General features: G+C 51.0%; 1 protein-coding gene across 1 annotated transcript in view; it reads left to right on the forward strand.

Moving 5' to 3' along the window:
* The window catches only part of LOC144248810 (uncharacterized), a 288957-nt gene that overhangs the window by 85226 nt on the left and 183416 nt on the right, over nt 1-20315 (forward strand). Inside the window, exon 3 of the mRNA XM_085565014.1 lies at nt 5636-6130. Coding sequence (XP_085421140.1) covers nt 5636-6130 — 495 coding nt within the window. The remainder of the gene's footprint in view (nt 1-5635; nt 6131-20315) is intronic.

Below are 20315 nucleotides of genomic sequence, written 5' to 3' on the forward strand. Positions count from 1 at the left end.
CGAGGATTTCAGCAGAGGAGGTGTGGGCAGGCCCAGGGCCTTGCCCCGCTGTGGAGCCCTGGCTGCTGCTGCGCTGCCTTCAGTGCAGGCTCAGGGGGGCCTCCCATCCTCCTGCTGCAGGCGGGAAGTGCAAATCTCCGGGGCTGCAGAGACCTGGAGCCCAGGCTGAGGGGTCCCCCCGTGTTCAGCTGTGCTGGCGGCTGTTTCTGGCCTCGGGGCCCCTTGGCATGGGCCACGCCACTTGGCCACCAGTGGTGCTGCTTTGCACTCCTTAGGCAGAGCCCATGTCCTGCTTGGATGTTGGCAGCAGCAAAGTGCCAAGGCAGGCTCTGTGCCAGCCCAGCTTCCTGTGGGAGAGATTGCACCAGAGACAGGATTCTGGCCACAGACTGCTTTAAATGTGCATCCCTTATCTGCACCCTGCACTAGGTGGAGAATTCCCAGGGTAAGGAATTCACAAGGTCAATTCCAAGGGGAAATAATTGAATATCTGCCCTGGGTCTGGCTCTTCTTCTTGCCCAAGCCAATGGCAAAAGCTGTACCCATGGCATCTTGGTTTCTATCCCCAGCTTCCAAAGGGGTTTCTTTCTTTCCCCATTCATTCTTTGTACCCAGCCTGAGCTCTGGGTCAAGAGGTCCCATTATATTCCTAAAGCTGCCATAAGCCCCTGGAGGATCTTTCCTGTAAAATGAGTGCTGCTCTTTGAATCTGTTGCTTCCGCAATCCCTTTTATAGAAATTACTTCTTTTAGAGATGCCTTATTAAGTGATCCTGTGGTTGCTGAGCAGTCAGAATTGCTTTTGCCCCCCTGTTAGGTGAGATGGTGTCACCAGAAGATATTGAAGCCTTCCTGCTCAGGGCATTTCAGTGCCAGGCTCTTACAAGCACACACAGCTGTGCCGGTTGAGCTGACCATGGGGGTAACCTGCGCTTTGTCTGATTCCCTTTCCTCAATAACAGCGTGTCTTGGAACTCTTTTCCCTTCTGCTGCCCTTGAAGAGCCATCCACAAAGACATTTTCTGCCTCAGGCCAGGCAATGTCTCCTGAATCTCCCCCAGGCTGGGTCTGGAGCTGTGTCACTTGAATGCAGTGCTGGGTTTCTTCCCAGCCCCTCTGTGGGCTGTTCAAACAGGAGGCTGGGTTAAACCCTTCCCGTGTCCTCAGTTCTGAATCCTCCTGTGCCACTGCACAAGTTTCACACTGTAATAACCGAGCACTGCTCATCCATTGCGAGGCTCTTTTGGTTATCAAAGCTTGAACTTGATGGCAGACTGGAACAGTTGGAGATCCTGTTGTCATCAGCTTTTGGGCCTCGGTTCCCATTGAAGCTGTGGCTGCACAATTCTGCAGGCAATGAGGCCACTGTGGCCACTGGGTGAAACATTTTGGCCCAAGTATTCCTTTGGCATGGCCCTGTTGAACATTCACCTACAATTCCAATTTATTTTGTGAGTCTGGAAGAGCCAGAGCTGAGGCATCAATATTTTTGGTTGTTCATTTTCTCAAGGTTTGCTCTCTTTCTCCTGTCCGTGACACAGCATGGAGGCTGTCTGCGGTTAAAAAGTCCTACAAGGTTCTGGCTGGAACAGAGAATCCTTAATCCATGTTGTGTAATTCCTGTTAATCCTCAGAATTGTCCAGCTCCTTTTTGGTACTGGGAAATGTTACTTCTGTGATTGCCCAGACCCTCTCTGGGTCAATCCACCGGGAATCTTCAGTCCCATTATTTCCCAAATATTTAACCTTTTTCTCCGTCATTTGCCTTTTTTTAATTTCAAAAACTAAAAGATGAGTTTTAGACAGGAAATTCAGCCATTTCACAGAGGGTTTGTCTACCACTTGTTCTTGTCCTCCTCATTGGAGCCATCTGATTCCCTGACTGGCAGGATAGGAGTGCTGAAGGGAGACATCCCTGGCTCCAAGAGCCCTGCCTTTAGCAGGGGCTCCATACCAGGCTGTGAGCCCTTCCTTCCCTCCCCTGGAACAGGGTGTTGCTTTTAGACACCACTTGTCCTGGTTGCTTCCAAGTAGTTTGGAGAGGCTCCACATCAAATTTTCCCTGGGGCTGCCCACACCTCTGGGTTCCCTTCAGCACAGGCCTTGCCAGACATTTGACACAAAGGTACAGCAGCAATAGCCTCTGTATCACCTTTTACAATATTACAATGCCACCATCAGATTCCTTCCTAGTTAATAACAATCAGAGTAGGAAGAAAAATAATTTAGTTTATTTCAAACCTATCCCCCACAGCTCCTAATAGTGATTGAACAAATGACACCAGCTCAGGTTTCCCATGTATTCCCTTAATAATGAAAACACTCCTTTACAATTTTCCCCCCTTAGGTGTAAGATTCCAAGTGGATGGAGAGGCCCCTGTGTCCATCAGGAGAGGCCTCCTCTGGATGCAGACGCAGCCTGAATGTTCTCCAGGGCTCCAGTGTGGTGGGTCCCCGGTGGGATGGGAGCTCAGAGAGCCCTGACAATCCATGTCCATGCAGGGGTGGACTTGCTGCTGCTGAGGGTGCTGCTGTCTGTGCTTGCAGTGTCCTTGTGGGCTGCAGCTGGAGCCCTGACTCCTTCCCAGGGGCTGTTTGGGTGGGCTCTGCCCTGGCCAGGAGGGCAATGCCTCTGCCAGGTGCTTGTGGCCGACCCCGTCATCCCCTGGGGGCTGGGGCCCCCTTGGGCCCTGGGGTTGATCCCTCAGGGGCTGTGGGAACTCTGCCATGGCCTTTGCCTTCAGCTTGGCCTTTTGCTCATCCCTTCTTGCCTTCAGCTGCTGTGCCTTTGTGCCCAAGTGCTGCAGGGCTTCTTCTGCCAGTCCTGCAGGCCCGGTCACTGCCTGTGGGTGCTCATCCTGTGAGAGCTGCTGAGCTTTCTGCAAAACCTTTCCTTTCTGCAGGGACCCAAAGCAAATCCTGAACAGCAAATCCTGATCCTTCATGTGCACTCTGCATTTCCCAGCTGTTCCTTTGTTTTCCCCGTTGTGCTCAGGGTCCCTGCCCAGCCCGTGTGGCAGAGCCGGTGCCTGTCCTGCCGCAGTGTCCAAAGGCGGCCCCCCCGGCGGGCAGGGCCGGCAGCTCCCCGGGGCCGGGCAGCGGCCGGGGCGTCCCGCAGCCTCCTGGGGGCCGGGGGCCACTGCCGGCCCTGCCCGGGGCTGGTGGGGTCAGGCAGCGCCCGGCGCTGAGCCCCGGCTGCCCCACAGCCCCGGCCCGGCCCCGCAGCTCCCCACAGGCCCCAGCCCGTGCTCCCGGTGCCGCACCTCTGCGCCTGGTGCTGCCGCTGCCACCGCAGAGAAACCCCTGCCATCCTGACCTCCTGCTTTTCCTCTCCTGGAAACCGGGGATGGAAGGATCTGGATCAGCTGGCAAATGTGAGGATAAGACCCTGTTGAAAAACATCCCCATCCTGAGTATTTTTCTCTTTCTCCTCTTTCCCGTCATCCTTTTTATTACCACATAGATTCCTCCTGTTGCTTCTTGCTGTAATGATATTGCTGCACACTCCCCTTCACCTGATCCCTTCCCAGCGCACCAACACCCTCCATTCCCTTGTTTTCCAAATGCCTTCTCCATTTCCCTTATTTCCTCCCTGGGTGTCCATGTCCTTAATTACCTCTGGGGGAATGTGCAAACTACCTCAGCATTCTCGAAAGGAACCCTTCAGAGACATTTTGGGATCATCATCCCTTTGGCCAGGACCCTCCCTGGCTTTCCCTTTTCTCCCCTCCATGGGTGCCCTGCCATGTTCACTCCCCCAAGATCCCAGGGCACTCACTGATGAGATTTTCAGTGCTCTCTCCCTGCTGACTCTTCACAGACCCCCTGATGTGTCACTCGTCTGTCTCCTGGTCACTCCCGGGTCCCCAATCAATCCCCGGTGCCGCCACCAGCCAAGGGAGCCGATCACCCAAAGTGGGTGAGGCACCTTCAGCTGCACTCCCTGCCCACCGCCCCGGAGGGTGGAAGGAATTCGGGATGAGCCCCAGGGTGTGTGGGAAAATTGACATCACCAGACGATTCTGTCCACAAAGAATACAGAGGAGTACTGTAAAAGTAATTTCATTTCTAAAACTGGGAGAGGCCATGGGACATTTCCCATGGGATCTCTCCAATTGTTGAAGGACACAGCCCTCCTTTTCATCCTAATTCTCCTGGCCACATCTCACTCTCTCTTTCCTAATTGGCTGAAGTACTTGAGAGCTACAGATATCCCAGTCCACCTACTACATACACCATTAATATGCACCCCACTTTCATATAGCAAACGATATTAATGGCTCTGTTAAGTCTTTGTTGTTCTTCTGGAAGTTCATGAATAGAGCAGGACCTTGGCTGAGCAGCAGTCTGTGTCATCAATTAATAAAATTTTCTGAAACCGATGTCTTCTCCTGTCACTTCCTTACATAAAAAAGTTGCCTGGCCCTATCTCCGAGCAGCTTCAGAGCATCTGTTTGTAAGGACACTTTCCTGTGGTTCCTTCCATGGGGTCCCCCGTTTGTGGGACATCCCCCCTGGAGCAGGGTGTCCCCTCTGTGCTGCAGCCCCAGGGCTCGGGCCGAGCTCAGCCAATCAGAGCCCGCGGCGCTGATGACTCACCAGTTGCCAGGCAGACTCGCAGCTCCCCGCGTTCCCCACCTGGACCCACCTGCGCCCCCCCTCGGCCCCATGGCCCCGCGAGGGGAATTTGGGGAGGTGGGAGTGGGGCAGCGCCAAGGCCGGGCCCCCCCGCGCTGTCCTGGCGGGAGCGGCTGCAGTGGGGACCGAGTGCGGGCGGGAGCGGCCGAGAGCCCAGCGCTGCCCCAGCCCGACCTGCCCCAGCTCCATCCCTGCCTCTGCGCTGGGATGCTGTGGGGCTGGGGGGAAGAGGGAGCCGGCAGTGGGTGCTGGGCCTGGGGGCAGGAGGAGAAGGGAAGGAGAAGCAGGCTTGAGGAACAGAATAGTCAAACGATGAAGGTGGCATGAGAAGGGGGGAATTTGCAGGATAAGGAGGAATGGCACTAGGAAGAGGAGTGTGAGGAAGAGCAGGCACACAAGAGGAGGAGGAGAAGGAGCAGAAAGAGGAAGCAGCAGAAGGTTCCACCAGTCCTTATAGGTGCAGCCTCTCCCTCAGCCCAGGAGCGCTGCTCCCCCCACATGCAGCAGGTGACTGTGGAGGGGGATCCACAATTTTCACGGGGTGAATCTTGGTGTTTCTGAGCTTTCTTGGGCTAAATGTTGGTGCTTTGGTTTTATGTGGCAGCTGAATATTTATCTTTTGGAGGAGGTTTTTGCTGGCTTTTGATGTTTGGGGTGTTTTTGTTGTGTGTCTTGGAAGTTTACGGGATTTTTCGGCTGAATCTTCGTGCTTTGGAGGTTCTTACAGACACAAGATTCCCAATGACTTCCTGAGATGAACTTGCGCAAGGAGGAACCTCCAGTCCAAGGTGCTCTCCTCTTGTTTTTTCCCCAAACCAGGATTTGTCATTGCCTGGGTGTGGCTGGATGGAGGAGGAGGAAAAGCCCTGGAGATGCTGCAGGAGGAGGAGCTGCAAACCCAGCCCAGGGAGCTGCAGGGAGGAAAGAGCCCCCCTGAGCCAGGAAGGCGGGCAGAGATCCAGGTGGAGCTCAGAGCTGGTGGAGAAGCCTCATGGCAGGGAGAAGTCCCACAAGTGCTTGGAATGTGGGAAGGGTTTCAGGTGGAGCTCCAGCCTGATCGAGCACCAAAGGATCCACACTGGGGAGAGGCCCTACGAGTGTGGAAAGTGTCGGAAGAGCTTCATACGCATGTCTGGCCTGATCCAGCACCAGGTGATCCACACTGGGGAACGGCCCTATGAGTGCTTGGAATGTGGGAAGAGCTTTGGGTGGAGCTCTGTGCTGAGAAGACACCAGCGCATCCACACTGGGGAGAGGCCCTACGAGTGTCCCCAGTGTGGGAAGAGGTTTCAGACCAGCTCCGATGTCCTCAAGCATGAACGGATTCACACAGAGGAGAGGCCCTACCGCTGCCCCGACTGCGGGAAGGGCTTCAAGCAAAACTCCAACCTCACTGTGCACCAGCGCATCCACACTGGGGAGAGGCCCTACGAGTGTGGGAAGTGTGGGAAGAGTTTCTCCAGGAGCTTTCACTTGACCCAGCACCAACGGAGGCACCACTAAGGGAAGCCCTGTGAGTGCCCCGCGTGAGGGAAGAGCTTGGAGTGAGGGAAGAGAGCGAGGGAAGAGCTTGGTGCACTGCTGCAGCTCCATCCATGGGAGGATCCAGGCTGGATGATCCCCAGTGACCCCCGTTGGGCAGAGCCCTGGTGTCCCCATATGGGGAATAAAACAGAGAGTAAAGCAATGGAGCTGATAAAGGGGCCCGATATCTGAGGCCTGACTGAGCAGAAACTGTGGGAGACACAGACACAGTTTCAGTCTCCCTGGGCAAGAAGTGACCAGAAAAAATGGTGTGAGTCTTTGTGATAAGATAAATGTTCCCAGGTTACTGGATGTCTCGAAGAATGTGTAACCAATGGGAAATTGTTACCAAAAACAGAGCCCTCTATAATCACCATACAAGGAAATCCCTGTATAAACACCTGGTACACTCAATAAAATTGGCTTTGCTCTAAACTCGTATGTCCCCGTCTCTCCATGGTGGATTACCCTGTTGTGGGTGATCCCCGTTGGGTGGGGGAAGGTGCTGGAGGGATTTCTTTCCCTTCTCCTGGTGCTGCCGTGGTTTGGTTGGTAATAAATTCCCTCCCTGTGCCCAGGCCGGGTCTGTTGTCCCCGTGCCGGTGCTCGGGGCGGGATCTCTCCCGTTCCTTCTCGGCACTGCCGGGCCTCTCCTCGGCCAATGAGAGAACGCGGTGGAGAAGAGTCAGCCAATGAGAGCGAGCGGCGCTGATGACTCACCAGTTGCCGGGCAGACCCGCAGCAGGCAGTGTTCCCCACCTGGACCCGCCCTCCCTGCCCAGTGCCGGCCCCGCCGTGGGGTCCCCCCAAGTCCCTCCCCAGTGCCCCCATGAACTGGGCTGGGTTTAACTGGGAAGCTTTACTGGGAACACTGGGAGCAGGGGGCAGGGGCAGAGTGACAGCAGGGCTGGGGGACACTCAATCCCCCCAAAATCAGCGTGGGGATAGAGCGGGGCGTCCCGGCAAGGCCCGAGGCCACGGGGATGGGCTGCGGCCGCCGGCGGCTCAGGAGCTCTGTGGGCAGAGAAAAGGGGGTGACACCTGACTGGGGGCCCAGCGTAGCACACACATTCCAGAGGAGGGGGGACATGACTCACGGGACCCCCCAGACTCTCTTGCACAGGTAGAACCCGATCCCCAGTGCCAGGAAGACAGAACCCAACTCAGGAGTCTCCAGTTCCTGTCAGCATCTTGCTGAGGCAGCATCCGGCAGCATCTCTGGTGCGTCCGCAGGGGTCAGGACCCCCCAAAAACTCTCACAGGTATCCAAGCCCCTTCAAGCACCCTCCTGGTCGCTTCCAGCCCACTCAGGATCCCCTGAAACCTCCCTCTTGATTCTGTCCTAACCTCCCCAGGACCCACCAAAGCCCCTCCTGTCCCTCTCAGGATCCCACAGCCTCCTTCCAGTCACCCCCCACTGCCCCAGGACCCCCAAACTCTCTCCCAGTCCCTTCTCAGCCCCACCAGGGTTCCCCCAGACCCCTCCCAGTCTCTTCCCAGCACAACCAACCTCATCCCAATCTCTGCTTTTCCATCCCCAATCTCCTTCCAGCTCCTCCAGGCTCACTCACATCACTCCCAGTCACACCCAGCACAACCAAACTCTCTCCCAGTGTCCACCAGGACCCCCAGAACCTCATCCCACCCTCCCCAGTATCCTTCAAACACCTTCTTAGCCCTTCCAAACCCCAACCTCCTTTCCCAGTTTAAACCAGGCTCTCTCCAACTCCTTCCCAGTTGCTCCCAGCACATCCCAGTTGCTGTCCCAGCACCCCGAATTCCTCCCCTGTACCACAGTTCCAGCTCAGGGAGTGCTCCAGGCTAACGTGCTCCACCTGGCAGCTGCAGGTGAACTCGCCCCGGGTTTGGGTTTCCAGCAGCACAAGGAGCTGGTGGGTCCAGTCCCCGTTGGGGACCACATCAGTGGCCACCACAGAGAGCTCCTGCTGGCCCTGGAACCACCTCAGCTGGACGTGGGCAGGGTAGAAATCCACCAAGGAGCAGAGTAGGCGGCCGGGGCCGGGCTGGGAGCTCGAGGGCACCAGTGAGATGGACACGCTGGGGGTCACTGGGAGAGAGCGGGGACACACTGGGATCAGCTGGGGGGAACTGGGAGAGAGAGGGGAGGGGTGGTGTGACCTTGGGGCAGACTGGGAATGGACTGGGAAGGATTGGAGTGTCACTCAGAGAGATGGGAGGGAGTGGGGCGGCACTGGGAGGAACTGGGAATGGGCTGGGAAGGAGTGGGAGGGACTGGGGCGGCACTGGGAGGAACTGGGAATGAAGCGCGCGGCACTGGGAGGCCGAGTCCAGTGCGGGGCACGCGGCGCTGCGGGTCTGCCTGGCAACTGATGAGTCATCAGAGACTCGCGCTCTGATTGGCTGAGAGGCGGCAGCGCCACGCCAGGCTGAGATGGAGAGCCGGGAGGCACTGGGAGAGACTGGGATGGACTGGGAGAGCCACGGGGGTCAGTAATTAGTTGGTTGGTCCGTCTTTGGGATGCTGCAGGCGAGGCTACAATTCTGGATGGCACTGAAGCGAGGCATTTGGGATTCCTGTCACATGATCCTGTCATTGATCAAGGAATGATGAGGGGGGCTAACCCTCACACCCTCTGGGCATGGGTTCTGGAAAGTATAGCACAAAGATACCTGTGTGCAGATGATCTTTATATGCAGCAGACCCAGTGGGAGACTATAGAACACGGGATCCAACGTCTGAGAGAAATGGCAGTGGCAGAGATTATCTTCTCAGATGAAATAACAACTAGGAATCCAGACTTGGCACCATGTACATCTGTGATGTGGCGAAAACTTGTACGGCTTGGGCCACATGAATACGCTTCTGCTTTAGCAATAATGAAACGGGAGGAGAGGGATGAGACCGTGCTCGACATGGCAAGGAAACTCAGAGCATATGCAGATGCTGTACATGGCCCAACCCATGCCAGAATTGCAGCAGTGGAAACACGTCTGCAGAAATTAGAAGATAGAGGAGAATCATAAGAGACTCGGAGGAGATTAAGGAGGACCTTTTCCAAATCTCAGCAGTACAGATCAGAGGTTCTGGTATCCAACATAGACGTTCCTCAGATGGTGAGAGAAGATACACCCCAAGAGCTGAGCTGTGGTTCTTCCTGTGTGACTGCAGAGAAAACATGAGGAGATGGGACGGAAAATCTACTGCTGCTCTGGCACAACGGGTGCATGAATTGAAGGAAGGCAAGACCCAGAGAGGAAGTGCCACCAAAAGGAGAGCAGCTCCAGTTGCCCGTAGCCAAACTGCCAGGCATGATGATGATGATGACATGTCCGATCCCCTTGAAGGAACCTCTAAGACATACGCCCAAGGTAAGAAGGGTAACCAGGCTTAGAGGGGCCCTGCCTCTAGCCAGGTAGAGGTGAGGGAAAACCGTGTTTTCTGGACTGTGTGGATTTGCTGGCCTGGCACATCGGAGCCACAAAGATAAAAGGCTTTGGTCGATACTGGTGCACAATGCACATTAATTCCATCAAGACACGTAGGGGCAGAATCTGTCTCTATCACCGGTGTGACAGGGGGATCACAGGACTTTACCTTGGTGGAAGCTGATGTAAGTCTGGCAGGAAAGGAGTGGAAGAAACACCCTATTGTGACTGGCCCAGAGGCCCCATGTATTTTGGGCATAGATTATCTTCGAAGGGGGTATTTTAAAGACCCAAAGGGACTCAGGTGGGCATTTGGGAGAGCAGCTGTAGCGACAGAGGGCATCCAGAAATTGAACACCTTGCCTGGACTGTCTGAGAATCCAACTACAGTAGGACTTTTGAAGGGAGAAGAACAAAAGGTACCAATTGCCACTTCAACAGTGCATCGTCGACAGTACAGAACAACTCGAGATGCTGTGGTTCCCATCCATAAGATGATCCGAGACCTGGAGAGCCAAGGGGTGGTCAGCAAAACCCACTCACCCTTCAACAGCCCCATCTGGCCTGTGCGTAAATCTGACAGAGAATGGAGATTGACTGTGGACTATCATGCATTGAATGAAGTGACTCCACCACTGAGCGCTGCTGTGCCAGACATGCTGGAACTCCAGTACGAGCTGGAGTCCAAGGCAGCAAGGTGGTATGCCACCATTGATATTGCTAATGCGTTTTTCTCCATTCCTCTGGCAGCAGAATGCATGCCTCAGTTCTCTTTCACCTGGAGGGGCGTGCAGTACACCTGGAACCGACTGCCCCAGGGGTGGAAACACAGCACCCCCATCTGCCATGGACTGATCCAGACTGCACTAGAAAAGGGTGAGGCTCCAGAACATCTACAATATATTGATGATATCATTGTGTGGGGGAGCACAGCAGCAGAAGTGTTTGAGAAAGGTGAGAAAATCATCCGAATCCTCCTGGAAGCTGGTTTTGCCATCAAGAAGAGTAAAGTGAAGGGACCTGCTTGAGAGATCCAGTTCCTGGGAGTGAAGTGGCAAGATGGATGGGGTCAGATTCCTACAGATGTCATCAACAAGATCACAGCTATGTCCCCACCAACCAACAAGAAGGAGACACAAGCTTTCTTAGGTGCCATAGGTTTCTGGAGAATGCACATTCCCGAGTATAGCCAGATTGTGAGCCCTCTCTACCTGGTTACCTGCAAGAAGAATGATTTCCACTGGGGCCCTGAGCAGCAACAAACATTCACCCAGATCAAGCAGGAGATTGCTCATGCTGTAGCCCTTGGCCCAGTCAGAACGGGACCAGAGGTCAAGAATGTGCTCTACTCTGCAGCCAGGAACCATGGGTTGTCCTGGAGCCTTTGGCAGAAGGTGCCTGGGGAGACTCGAGGCCGACCACTGGGATTTTGGAGTTGGAGCTACAGAGGGTCTGAAGCCAACTGCACCCCAACAGAGAAGGAAATCTTGGCTGCCTATGAAGGAGTCCAGGCCACCTCAGAGGTGATTGGCACGGAAGCACAACTCCTCCTGGCACCCGGACTGCCGGTGCTGGGGTGGATGTTCAAAGCAAAGGTTCCCTCCACCCACCATGCCACCAGAGCTCCATGGAGCAAGTGGATTGCTCTCATCATGCAGCGTGCCCATATTGGTAAACTGAATCGCCCTGGGATTTTGGAAATAATTACAAATTGGCCCGAAGGTGAAAGTTTTGGTGTCACAGATGAAGAAGAAGAACCAGTGACACAGGCTGAAGAAGCTCTACCATACAACCAACTGCCAGCAGAGGAACCACATTAGGCTCTATTCACTGACAGTTCTTGTCGCATCGTAGGGATGAATCGGAAGTGGAAAGCAGCTGTATGGAGTCCGACACGATGGGTTGCAGAGGCCACTGAAGAAGAAGGTGGATCAAGCCAGCTTGCTGAACTCAAAGCCGTTCAACTGGCCCTAGACATTGCAGAAAGGGAGAAGTGGCCAAAGCTCTACCTCTACACTGATTCATGGATGGTAGACAATGCTCTATGAGGGTGGCTGGAGAGGTGGAAAGAGGCTAACTGGCAGTGTAGAGGAAAACCTATTTGGGCTACTGAAGAGAGGAAAGATATCGCTACCCGGGTAGAGAAGCTACCTGTGAAGGTTCACCATGTAGATGCCCATGTCCCCAGAAGCAGAGCTAATGAAGAGCAGCAAAACAATCAGCAGGTAGATCAGACTGCAAAGATAGGGGTATCAAAGATAGACCTCGATTGGGAACACAAGGGGGAGTTGTTCCTAGCACGATGTGCCCGTGATGCCTCAGGCCATCAGGGCAGAGATGCCACCTACAAGTGGGCATGAGACTGAGGGGTGGATCTAGCCATGGACAGTGTTCCATCACCATCATGTGATCCATGACTGTGAGACCTGTGCTGCCATCAAACAGGCCAAGCAGGTGAAGCCCCTGTGGTATGGTGGGCGGGGGTCCAAGTACAAGTATGGGGAGGCCTGGCAGATTGACCACATCACACTGCCCCAGACACGCCAAGGCAAGCGCTACGTGCTGACCATGGTAGAAGCCACCACTGGAAGGTTGGAAGCCTAGCCTTTCCTGTGTCTCATGCTACAGCCCGTAACACCATCCTGGGCCTTGAAAAGCAGGTCCTTTGGAGGCATGGTACCCCTGAGAGGATTGAGTCAGACCATGGGACTCGTTTCAAGAACAGCCTTATCAACACCTGGGCTAGGGAACATGGCATTGAGTGGGTGTACCACATCCCCTACCATGCACCAGCTGCAGGCAAAGTGGAGAGGTACAATGGACTGTTAAAAATCACCTTAAAAGCATTGGGTGGGTGATCTTTCAAAGATTGGGAGCAGCATTTAACAAAGGCCACCTGGTTAGTTAACAGCCGAGGTTCCACCAGTCGAGCAGGTCCTGCCCAGTCTGAGCCCCTGAATAGAGTAGATGGAGATAAAGTCCCAGTGGCACATGCCAGAGGTTTGTTAGGGAAATCAGTGTGGATCAATTCTGCCTCAAGTAAGAAAAACCCATTTGTGGGATTGTCTTTGCTCAGGGACCAGGTTGTACATGGTGGATAATGCAGAGAGATGGAGCAACACGATGTGTACCTCAGGGAGATCTGATTGTGGGGTGAGACTCATGTGCAAATATCACTGTTTGCTGGGTGTTACTGCCAGTGTCTGTACATGAAAACACACAGACATGAGACAGAAAGAAATGTGTAACTGTTGAAGGTTTGAGTAAGTGAGATGGAAGGAAATGTGTATGAGTAAGTGAAAGATGGAAGTTTTAACTTGATTAAGTTTTTACATGATGTTGACAGTATGGAGATAAGGGGTGGAATGTCCTAGGGTGACGTTATGGTGATTGTATCCCCAATCCTGTGTTCTGTTTATGTTTGATATTATGTTCTGTGCTTTCAGAACTGACTCAGAAAGTGAAGGTTTGTTTTGTCTTGTTACCAGCCAGCTCACCTCCCCCCATGATCTGTTGTCTAGAAGAGGCTGGTGCTGGCTGGCTTGGTTTTGCTTTGCTTGCTGGCTTTCCTTTGCTTGCTTTGCTTGCTTGCTTCTGCTTTTGCCTTTACTTTTGCATGTTAGTTAGTTTAGCTAAGCAGTCCAATTTTTTTCCCTGGACTGTTTTTTTTTCCTTTCCCTTTCCTGAATATCACTCCAACCTGCTCTGGACTGGGACCCTCTAAACACTGAGAAGCACCGAGAGCCTGCGCTCTGTGATCTGCAGCAGCCATCCCCAGTGCCCAGAGCAATCCCCAGCACCCAGACCCGGGCGACCACCCCCAGGAGAGACTTTCTGGATTTGTCATCTCTTCAGAGTGGTGAAAGAGTTTTGTTGTCATCTGATGTTGTTCATCTTTTTAGTGCTGGGAAGGGTTTTGTTTGTTAAATAAACAGGTTCTTTTCAATTTCTGTCCGAGAAAATTCTTCCCGAACCAGGTGGGTGGGGATGGGCTGTGGGGGTTTGTTTTCTGCGGGCTCCTTTCAGAGATTTTATCTAAAATTTGCCCTAAACTAGAACAAGTATTTTTCTGCAAAACTTGTGGCTTGAGAGAGTGGAAAAAAACCCTGTTGTAATCATATTTTGGTTCCAATTACTTTGTGTTGGTATGGAGCAATTACTGGTTATGTTGTTTGAATTCATAGTGTCTCTTGGGGTGAAGGCTTGCATGTGTCTCTGGTCCCTAGGGTTTTTTGAGATCTTAATCCCTCTATGGTCCCTATGTTTATTTTTTTATCCAGGAATAGCTCCAGTATTGTCCCTAATACTTAGTTTTTGGAGTAGAAGAGCACTGACCAGAATACCCATCAGGCTGGGCTTGGGTGTCATGGCTTGCAGGGAGTTTATGAAGGTGCTGAAGTCTGTTCCAGGAATGCATGGATCATGGTCATGATTGTGCAGCCAGTTTGTTAGAGGAGTAGCAAGGGATGAGGCTTTTAAACCTTTGCTTTCCTTCTTCTCCTCTGAATCTCTCAGCTCCCTATTAGAGAATGTTCCGTTTCCCCTGACTGTTAAAGAGACCATCTTCCTGGGGTTTAATCTGGTAAGCTTTCTCTACACAGTCTGCAGTCTCTCTAGAATGAGGGCTGAGATTTCTAGAGGGGCTGAAGAGACCCCTGACCCAGGAGTAGACCCAGGTGTGAGAAATCCTGAGTGGTGTGGGAAATGGGGGGGACGGGAATTGGCACATAGACTGTTTTCCCACATTCAAATTGATTTTACTGATTTGCCTAAAGTAGGAAGGTATAAACACTTATTGGTGATAATAGATCACTTGACTCACTTTGTAGAGACATTCCTTACCTCCAGGGCAACTACACAAACAGTAGTAAAAATACTATTAGAAGAGATAATCCCCCGCTATGAACTAGCAGAAGTAATAGACTCAGACAGAGGGCCACACTTTGCCTCCAAAATAATTAAAGAAGTAGTTAAAACGCTAGGAACAAAGTGGCAATATCATACTCCCTGGCATCCACAAAGCTTGGGTAAAGTGGAAAGTGTAAATGGGAAAATTAAGAAACAACTAACTAAATCGATGTATAAAACACAGTTATCTTGGGTAAAATGTTTACCTTTAGCCTTGTTAAATATAAGAACTCAGCCCAGAACTGATATTGGAATTTCTCCATTTGAAATGCTTTATGGGATGCCTTATGACATGGATTCTCCTATAGATCACCCTGAAATGAGTAATCAACAAATTAACCAATATGTCAAGCAACTTATGAAGGCTCGGGAAGGGCTTAGAAGAGCTGAGTTACTAGTGCAAAAACCTCCTTTAGACCTAGCAATCCATAATATAAATCCAGGTGATAAGGTGTTAATAAAAACCTGGAAAGAAACCTCACTAACCCCAAACTGGGAAGCCCCCTATGTTGTTTTACTCACTACAGAAACTGCAGTCAGAACCGCCGAGAAGGGGTGGACCCATGCGAGCCAAATAAAGGGAGTGATTCCTGCTGCTGCCGAAGAGCCCTGGAGAATAACCAGCCAGCCCGGGACCTTAAGGTCACATTTAAATGGACTGAATGGACTCAGTAAGAATTGTACCAACCAGCTGGTAGAGTGAGATATTGGACTATGGATATCCCATAACTAATGATTTAGAGTATATTGTACAAATAAGGATTGTAATTGTTACCCTTTTGTATGCTCTATTTGTAAAATTTGCCAGGAACGGTGGTGGGTCCATAGTTATAGAGGCACTCCTCCTAGGGGTATTTGTAAAGGTGTTATCAGTTAGAAAGAGAACTGACAGAGTCAGTCCTAAGGATTGGAAAAGAGAATGGGACCATACAAAGAGAATCCCAAGAGTGGTGGGAAGTGTTTACTAAGGGGGCCAGACCTGAAAATTGTTGTTTCCACTCCAATGAACCAATTCCCCCAGTTGTTCAAATTATCAAAGGGAATTGCCGGAAAACTTTACCTGGGATTCAGTGTGACTCACCACAAGTGAAGGATAAAAACTGGAAATCATTCAAAAAGAGGCAGCAAAAACAGAGTAAGGGTCCTCCTGAAGAATATCCTTGCTGCTGAGAAGATGGTGCGCCTCGCGGCCCGGAGTAACCAAGTCGGCGAGCAAGGCAGAGGGATAAGAAGCGGTGGAGGAAAGAGCCCTCAGACTGGGACAATTCAAAGTATTTCAAGAACTGCCTCAAGGATACTGATCTCCCAAGGGTAAAGGTGAGCCCAGCAATAACATGTCAAAACAAACACTGGGAATGGGGAGATAATGATAATCAAACCCTGGGGCAGTTTGGTCTCCACCCTTGCTGGCAAATTCTGTGCATATTAGTTATATCTTGTACCTGGCCTGGTCAAGGGGACTATGCACACCAGCCATTTAATTGGACTCTGACCAAAACAGACCAAGGGAAAGTTGTTAAGCATAATGCCACCACTGTAACTCCTGTGTTTTTTTTGTTACTAATGAGGACTTGGTAAACTCTGTGTGGAGATGGAGTAAACCTGAACTCCGGGCTACCTATTGGTGTCCTAGTTCCAATCCTGGGGGGGGGGATATTGAAATTATCCTGGGGAATATCTGTGTGGGTATTGGGGCTGTGAAGCCATAGCAACCGCCTAGTCTGTCACCCATCCAGATAAATTTTTAAAGGTCTCATGGTACCCTGAGAGGTGCAAAATTCTGGAGTATGGCACTCAAGGAGAAATTCTGTATAAGGGAGATTGCAGGTCCCGTAATATTGTTGTTACTAAGTTTAACTTTAAAACTTGCATTCTTAATAAATACATAGACATTGTAAAAGGAAGATTAGAGGCAGCTCATCTAACACTTATTAGAGATAGGTAGGAAACATTGCCCAGAGATTCAAAAGTAGATGAAATCCTGGTCTTAAGCTACCAAAAGTTAAAGTGTTTTAATGAACAAATTGGTCAAGAGAAAAAGGAGGGATTGTAATAAATAAAAAGGTCTTTGTTCATCAAAATGAGCATTGAAGGAGATAAGAATCTGAATGGAGTAGGGAATCTCAAGATGTGGGAGGAGAAGGAGAATGGGGGAAAACAGCAAGTATTCTGCTTAAGAATTGTGCAGATGCAACTAGCATAGAAGACTGTGTAGCTAATTATATACAAGTTAACTTTTAGGCCAAGGAAAATCTGCAAGGAAGATGAGGAGCCTTCATCCTTATGACCACCAAGGGCAGAAAAAAGACCCCCTAGCAACCAATTGCACCGGCGAAGAGTACATCGGGAGAAAATACGTCAACCAGAAAAAAAAAAGGGACTATAAAAACAAAAAGGTCAAAGGGGGAAGGTGCGCCGTGGCAGAACAGAGACTCCCCGGCCACCCAGTGCTGTTCTTTTGCTTAATACCACTTGCTTAATAAATTCATGTTAATTGATTTATCTATAATTAGCCTCCCCAATTGAATTTGTCCATAACAAGCCTGACTAAAGAAATGAAAAAAAAAAAATTAAAGTTGGTATATTATTCAACACACATGTGCAGAGCAAGCCCCCGGCTGCTGAGTCTCAGGAGAAGGCTGAGGGAAATGCACCCACCACGTCCCCTCTGCGACTCACTCGGCATCTGGTGAAGAAGTTTGGATGCCTGCAGGGGTTGCTTGTCTCCTCTGGGTGTGTTCTTCCTTCCCTCTGGGAGGGCCTTAATGGAAATTAGTTCCATTTCTCCTGCAGACCAGAGTGGCAGGGAGTCACTGCAGGCTGGTGATACTCTGATACGAGGAAATGGGTGTGCATACAAACCAGGCTGTGAAAAGCCAGTGTCCATAAGGGAGCCAGAGGAGCCCTGCATCTTTATTTGAATAAAGGGAGAGAGTCCATGGGGACATCTGCTGCTGGGGTTTTCTCTCTCAAAGTTTTGGAGGACACAGCCCCCTTTTAAACTCCTGGCCACATGCTGCCCTCTTCCTTTCCCCACTGGCTGGGGTACCAGGCCAGGGGACTGCAGGGACCTTTGTACCCTCTTTTCCTTTTGCAAGGTATTAGTTCTGGTCTCCATCCAAACTGTAATAGATAGATAATGAGATGATTGGCTCTTGCAATTAAGGGATGAATATTGTGTGTATCTTAAGAGAAGCTTTATTGATGTAGAGTTGTGTTTTTGTGATTTGTTGTTTAGATGTTCTGTGTTCTCCCCACAGTCCCCTTCCCCTCCACTCCCTATTGTTCCCACCTGGAACAGGTGGGCTTTCTAGGACAGGTAGAAAGAAGGCATGTGTGATATTCACATATCCTTTGAACAGTGAGAGACACAGACTTTCCCAGGAAAATCCTGGGGAAGGCTGTGAGAAAGCTCAGAGAAAGAAAAACAATTATCTTCATTTGCTGCATCTGTTGTTTGGCACATGTGGAATGGAGATTGTTTACCAAAGAGGGATTTCTTCATTGGACTCTGGTGATGGTGTTTTGATTTCATTTGACCAACTGGAGCCACTCTGTGTTGGACTGTCTCTAAGGGTCATGGGTTTATCTTCAGTATAGCAGTAGTATAGTTTTTAGTATAGTGTAATATAGGACAGCTTAATAAAGCTTTTGTTCAGCCTTCTGCAAACATGGAGTCAATGCACGTCATTCCCTGAGGTGGGGGTCCACCACAATAGGTGTCGACATATACCCCTTGCATGGGAGAGTTAGGAATGGAAAAGCTTGTTGCTGGGGGGATGCGATGTGACAACACCTGACCTTCAAATGCAGCTGCAAGAAATAAATTCCACCAATAAAGGGCAAAGAAGGGTTGACTGACAGACTCTGGGAGGGGCCAGGGGTGTCTGATGCATCAGACACCCTCCAGGAATGTGAAAGGTGAAGCATCAGTCTTGAAGATGAGGCAGCCACCTGGCAGGCAGCCATGGGGCAGGGGGCCTTCCCAGGCCTGTTCTTCCTTATTAGTCCTTCTCTTATGTTTTTGTAAATGTTTAATAAACATTTTAAAGTTTTTAAATTTGTAGGGAGCTTGGCAGAAGAATAGTTAAATAGCAAGGGACATGAAACTGTAAAATTAGTCAAAGTATGAAGGGCTACGCGACCAATTAGGAGCTTGGCTTTCACAATATGCATGAGCTAATTAGCGAGTATATATAAACTGTGTAATCTGTCACAATAAACTGAGACTTGATGATCATGATATCTTAAGTCTTGTCTCCCGTGGCACCTCGCCAACATAAATTGAGCAGTTGTTTCTCACAAAACCCAGTCCTAAGGTGGGATGGTTGTGTGTCGTGGCTTGACACAGGAAAAGAATTTTCTTGGAAGGAAGAGGTCAGTCCAGTCAGGGGTCAGGTTTGGATACTGACACTTGGGGTGACCAATTGAAGGTGGACACGCCTCTGAGAACACAGAGGGGTTAAAAGCAGAACTCCCAGGAAAACTTGCTCTCTTTGGTTCCGGTCATTGCAGAGTGCAAACCTCCCCTGCCCAGCCATGAGCTGGGTGGGGAAGGGGAAGCCATGTGGCCTGCAGAGGTAGGCCAGGGGGTGAAGGGTCTGGAATTGAGCTGGGCCAGTTCCTGCAGACGGAAGGGTGGAGAACGTCTGAGATGTCTTTGTTTCCCCCCCCCCCCAGCCTAGAGGAAAAGACAAAGAGAGCCTGCAGACACCCAGGAGTTTGCGGGCAGAGGAGAAGGAGGAGGAGGGGGGAAGATGCCCAGCATGGGAGACAGCACAGCGTCCTGAGCTGGAGATTTTAGCCATCTGGGGAGTCTGGGAATTTTAACCCTTTCCTGTGAAATGAAGGCTTTGTGAAATATTGCTCCTCCTCAATTTGAAGAAAAAGAGAGACAGCCAGGGACCTCAGTTATTAGGGAAAGAAGGTTGGGGGAGATGATGGAGTGGCTGTTGGCTGGAGTTTTTTTGTCAGCTATAGACTGAACCAATCCTTCCTCCAAGAGAGACTGCATTTTAGGGGGATGCAATGGTGAGCCAAGAAACTCCACCAGCAACTACCAGTTCAAGGATGAACAGAGGAAAGCAGAGGAGGGTGTGAGGATGCCCTCTGTCTTCAGAGAAGAAGAGAAGGCGATCTCTGTTCTTGGACCCCCAGCCCCAGGGGAAAATGGGGGGGACTGTAGTCCCAAAATGAGACACTGGACTGTTGTTCCTGTTGGTCCTTGGCAAAGCATCCTTAAAGGGGCCCTATAAGCAGTCTCTATCCATGCACGGTGGTGAGAGCACTGTGACATGGAGAGGAGAGTGTCACACTGGCTCGGTGTGTTTGGGCGGTGCCATGTGTGACATGGAAACACAAGAGGTGGCATCTGTGTTTCCTGGGGGTCTATGGTGCTAGGGGGACTCCCCTCTCCCCCAATGGACTCAGTATTGATTTTCTTGAAGGGTGAAGACTTGATTAAGGGTCCAATCGTGTCTCGCTGTGGTTTGTTGGAGGTGGGTGGTGGGAGGAGGAATGTTTTGAAAGATTTTCATTTCAAATTTTGTGTGTGTTTTTTTTCCTCCCTTTTTTTTCCTTTTATAGTAGTAGTAGTAGTAGTGTAATAAAGTTTTCCCCTTGTTATTAAGTTTGGCCTGCTTTGCTCTGTTCTCGATCGAATTTCACAGCATTCAATTGATAGGTTACATTTTCATGGGGGCGCTGGCATTGTGCCAGTGTCAAACCATGACATCGTGTTACTCCTGACAGGAATGGGCTGTTCTGCAGCCTGTGCTTTTCCGTACCCTGCTTTGCTCTTCAGGTGGCAAATGCCTTGGGCAGGTTACTCCAGACACA

This window comes from Lonchura striata, chromosome 35 (assembly GCF_050655825.1).
Source record: "Lonchura striata isolate lonStrDom1 chromosome 35, ASM5065582v1, whole genome shotgun sequence".
Classification (NCBI taxonomy): Eukaryota; Metazoa; Chordata; class Aves; order Passeriformes; family Estrildidae; genus Lonchura; species Lonchura striata.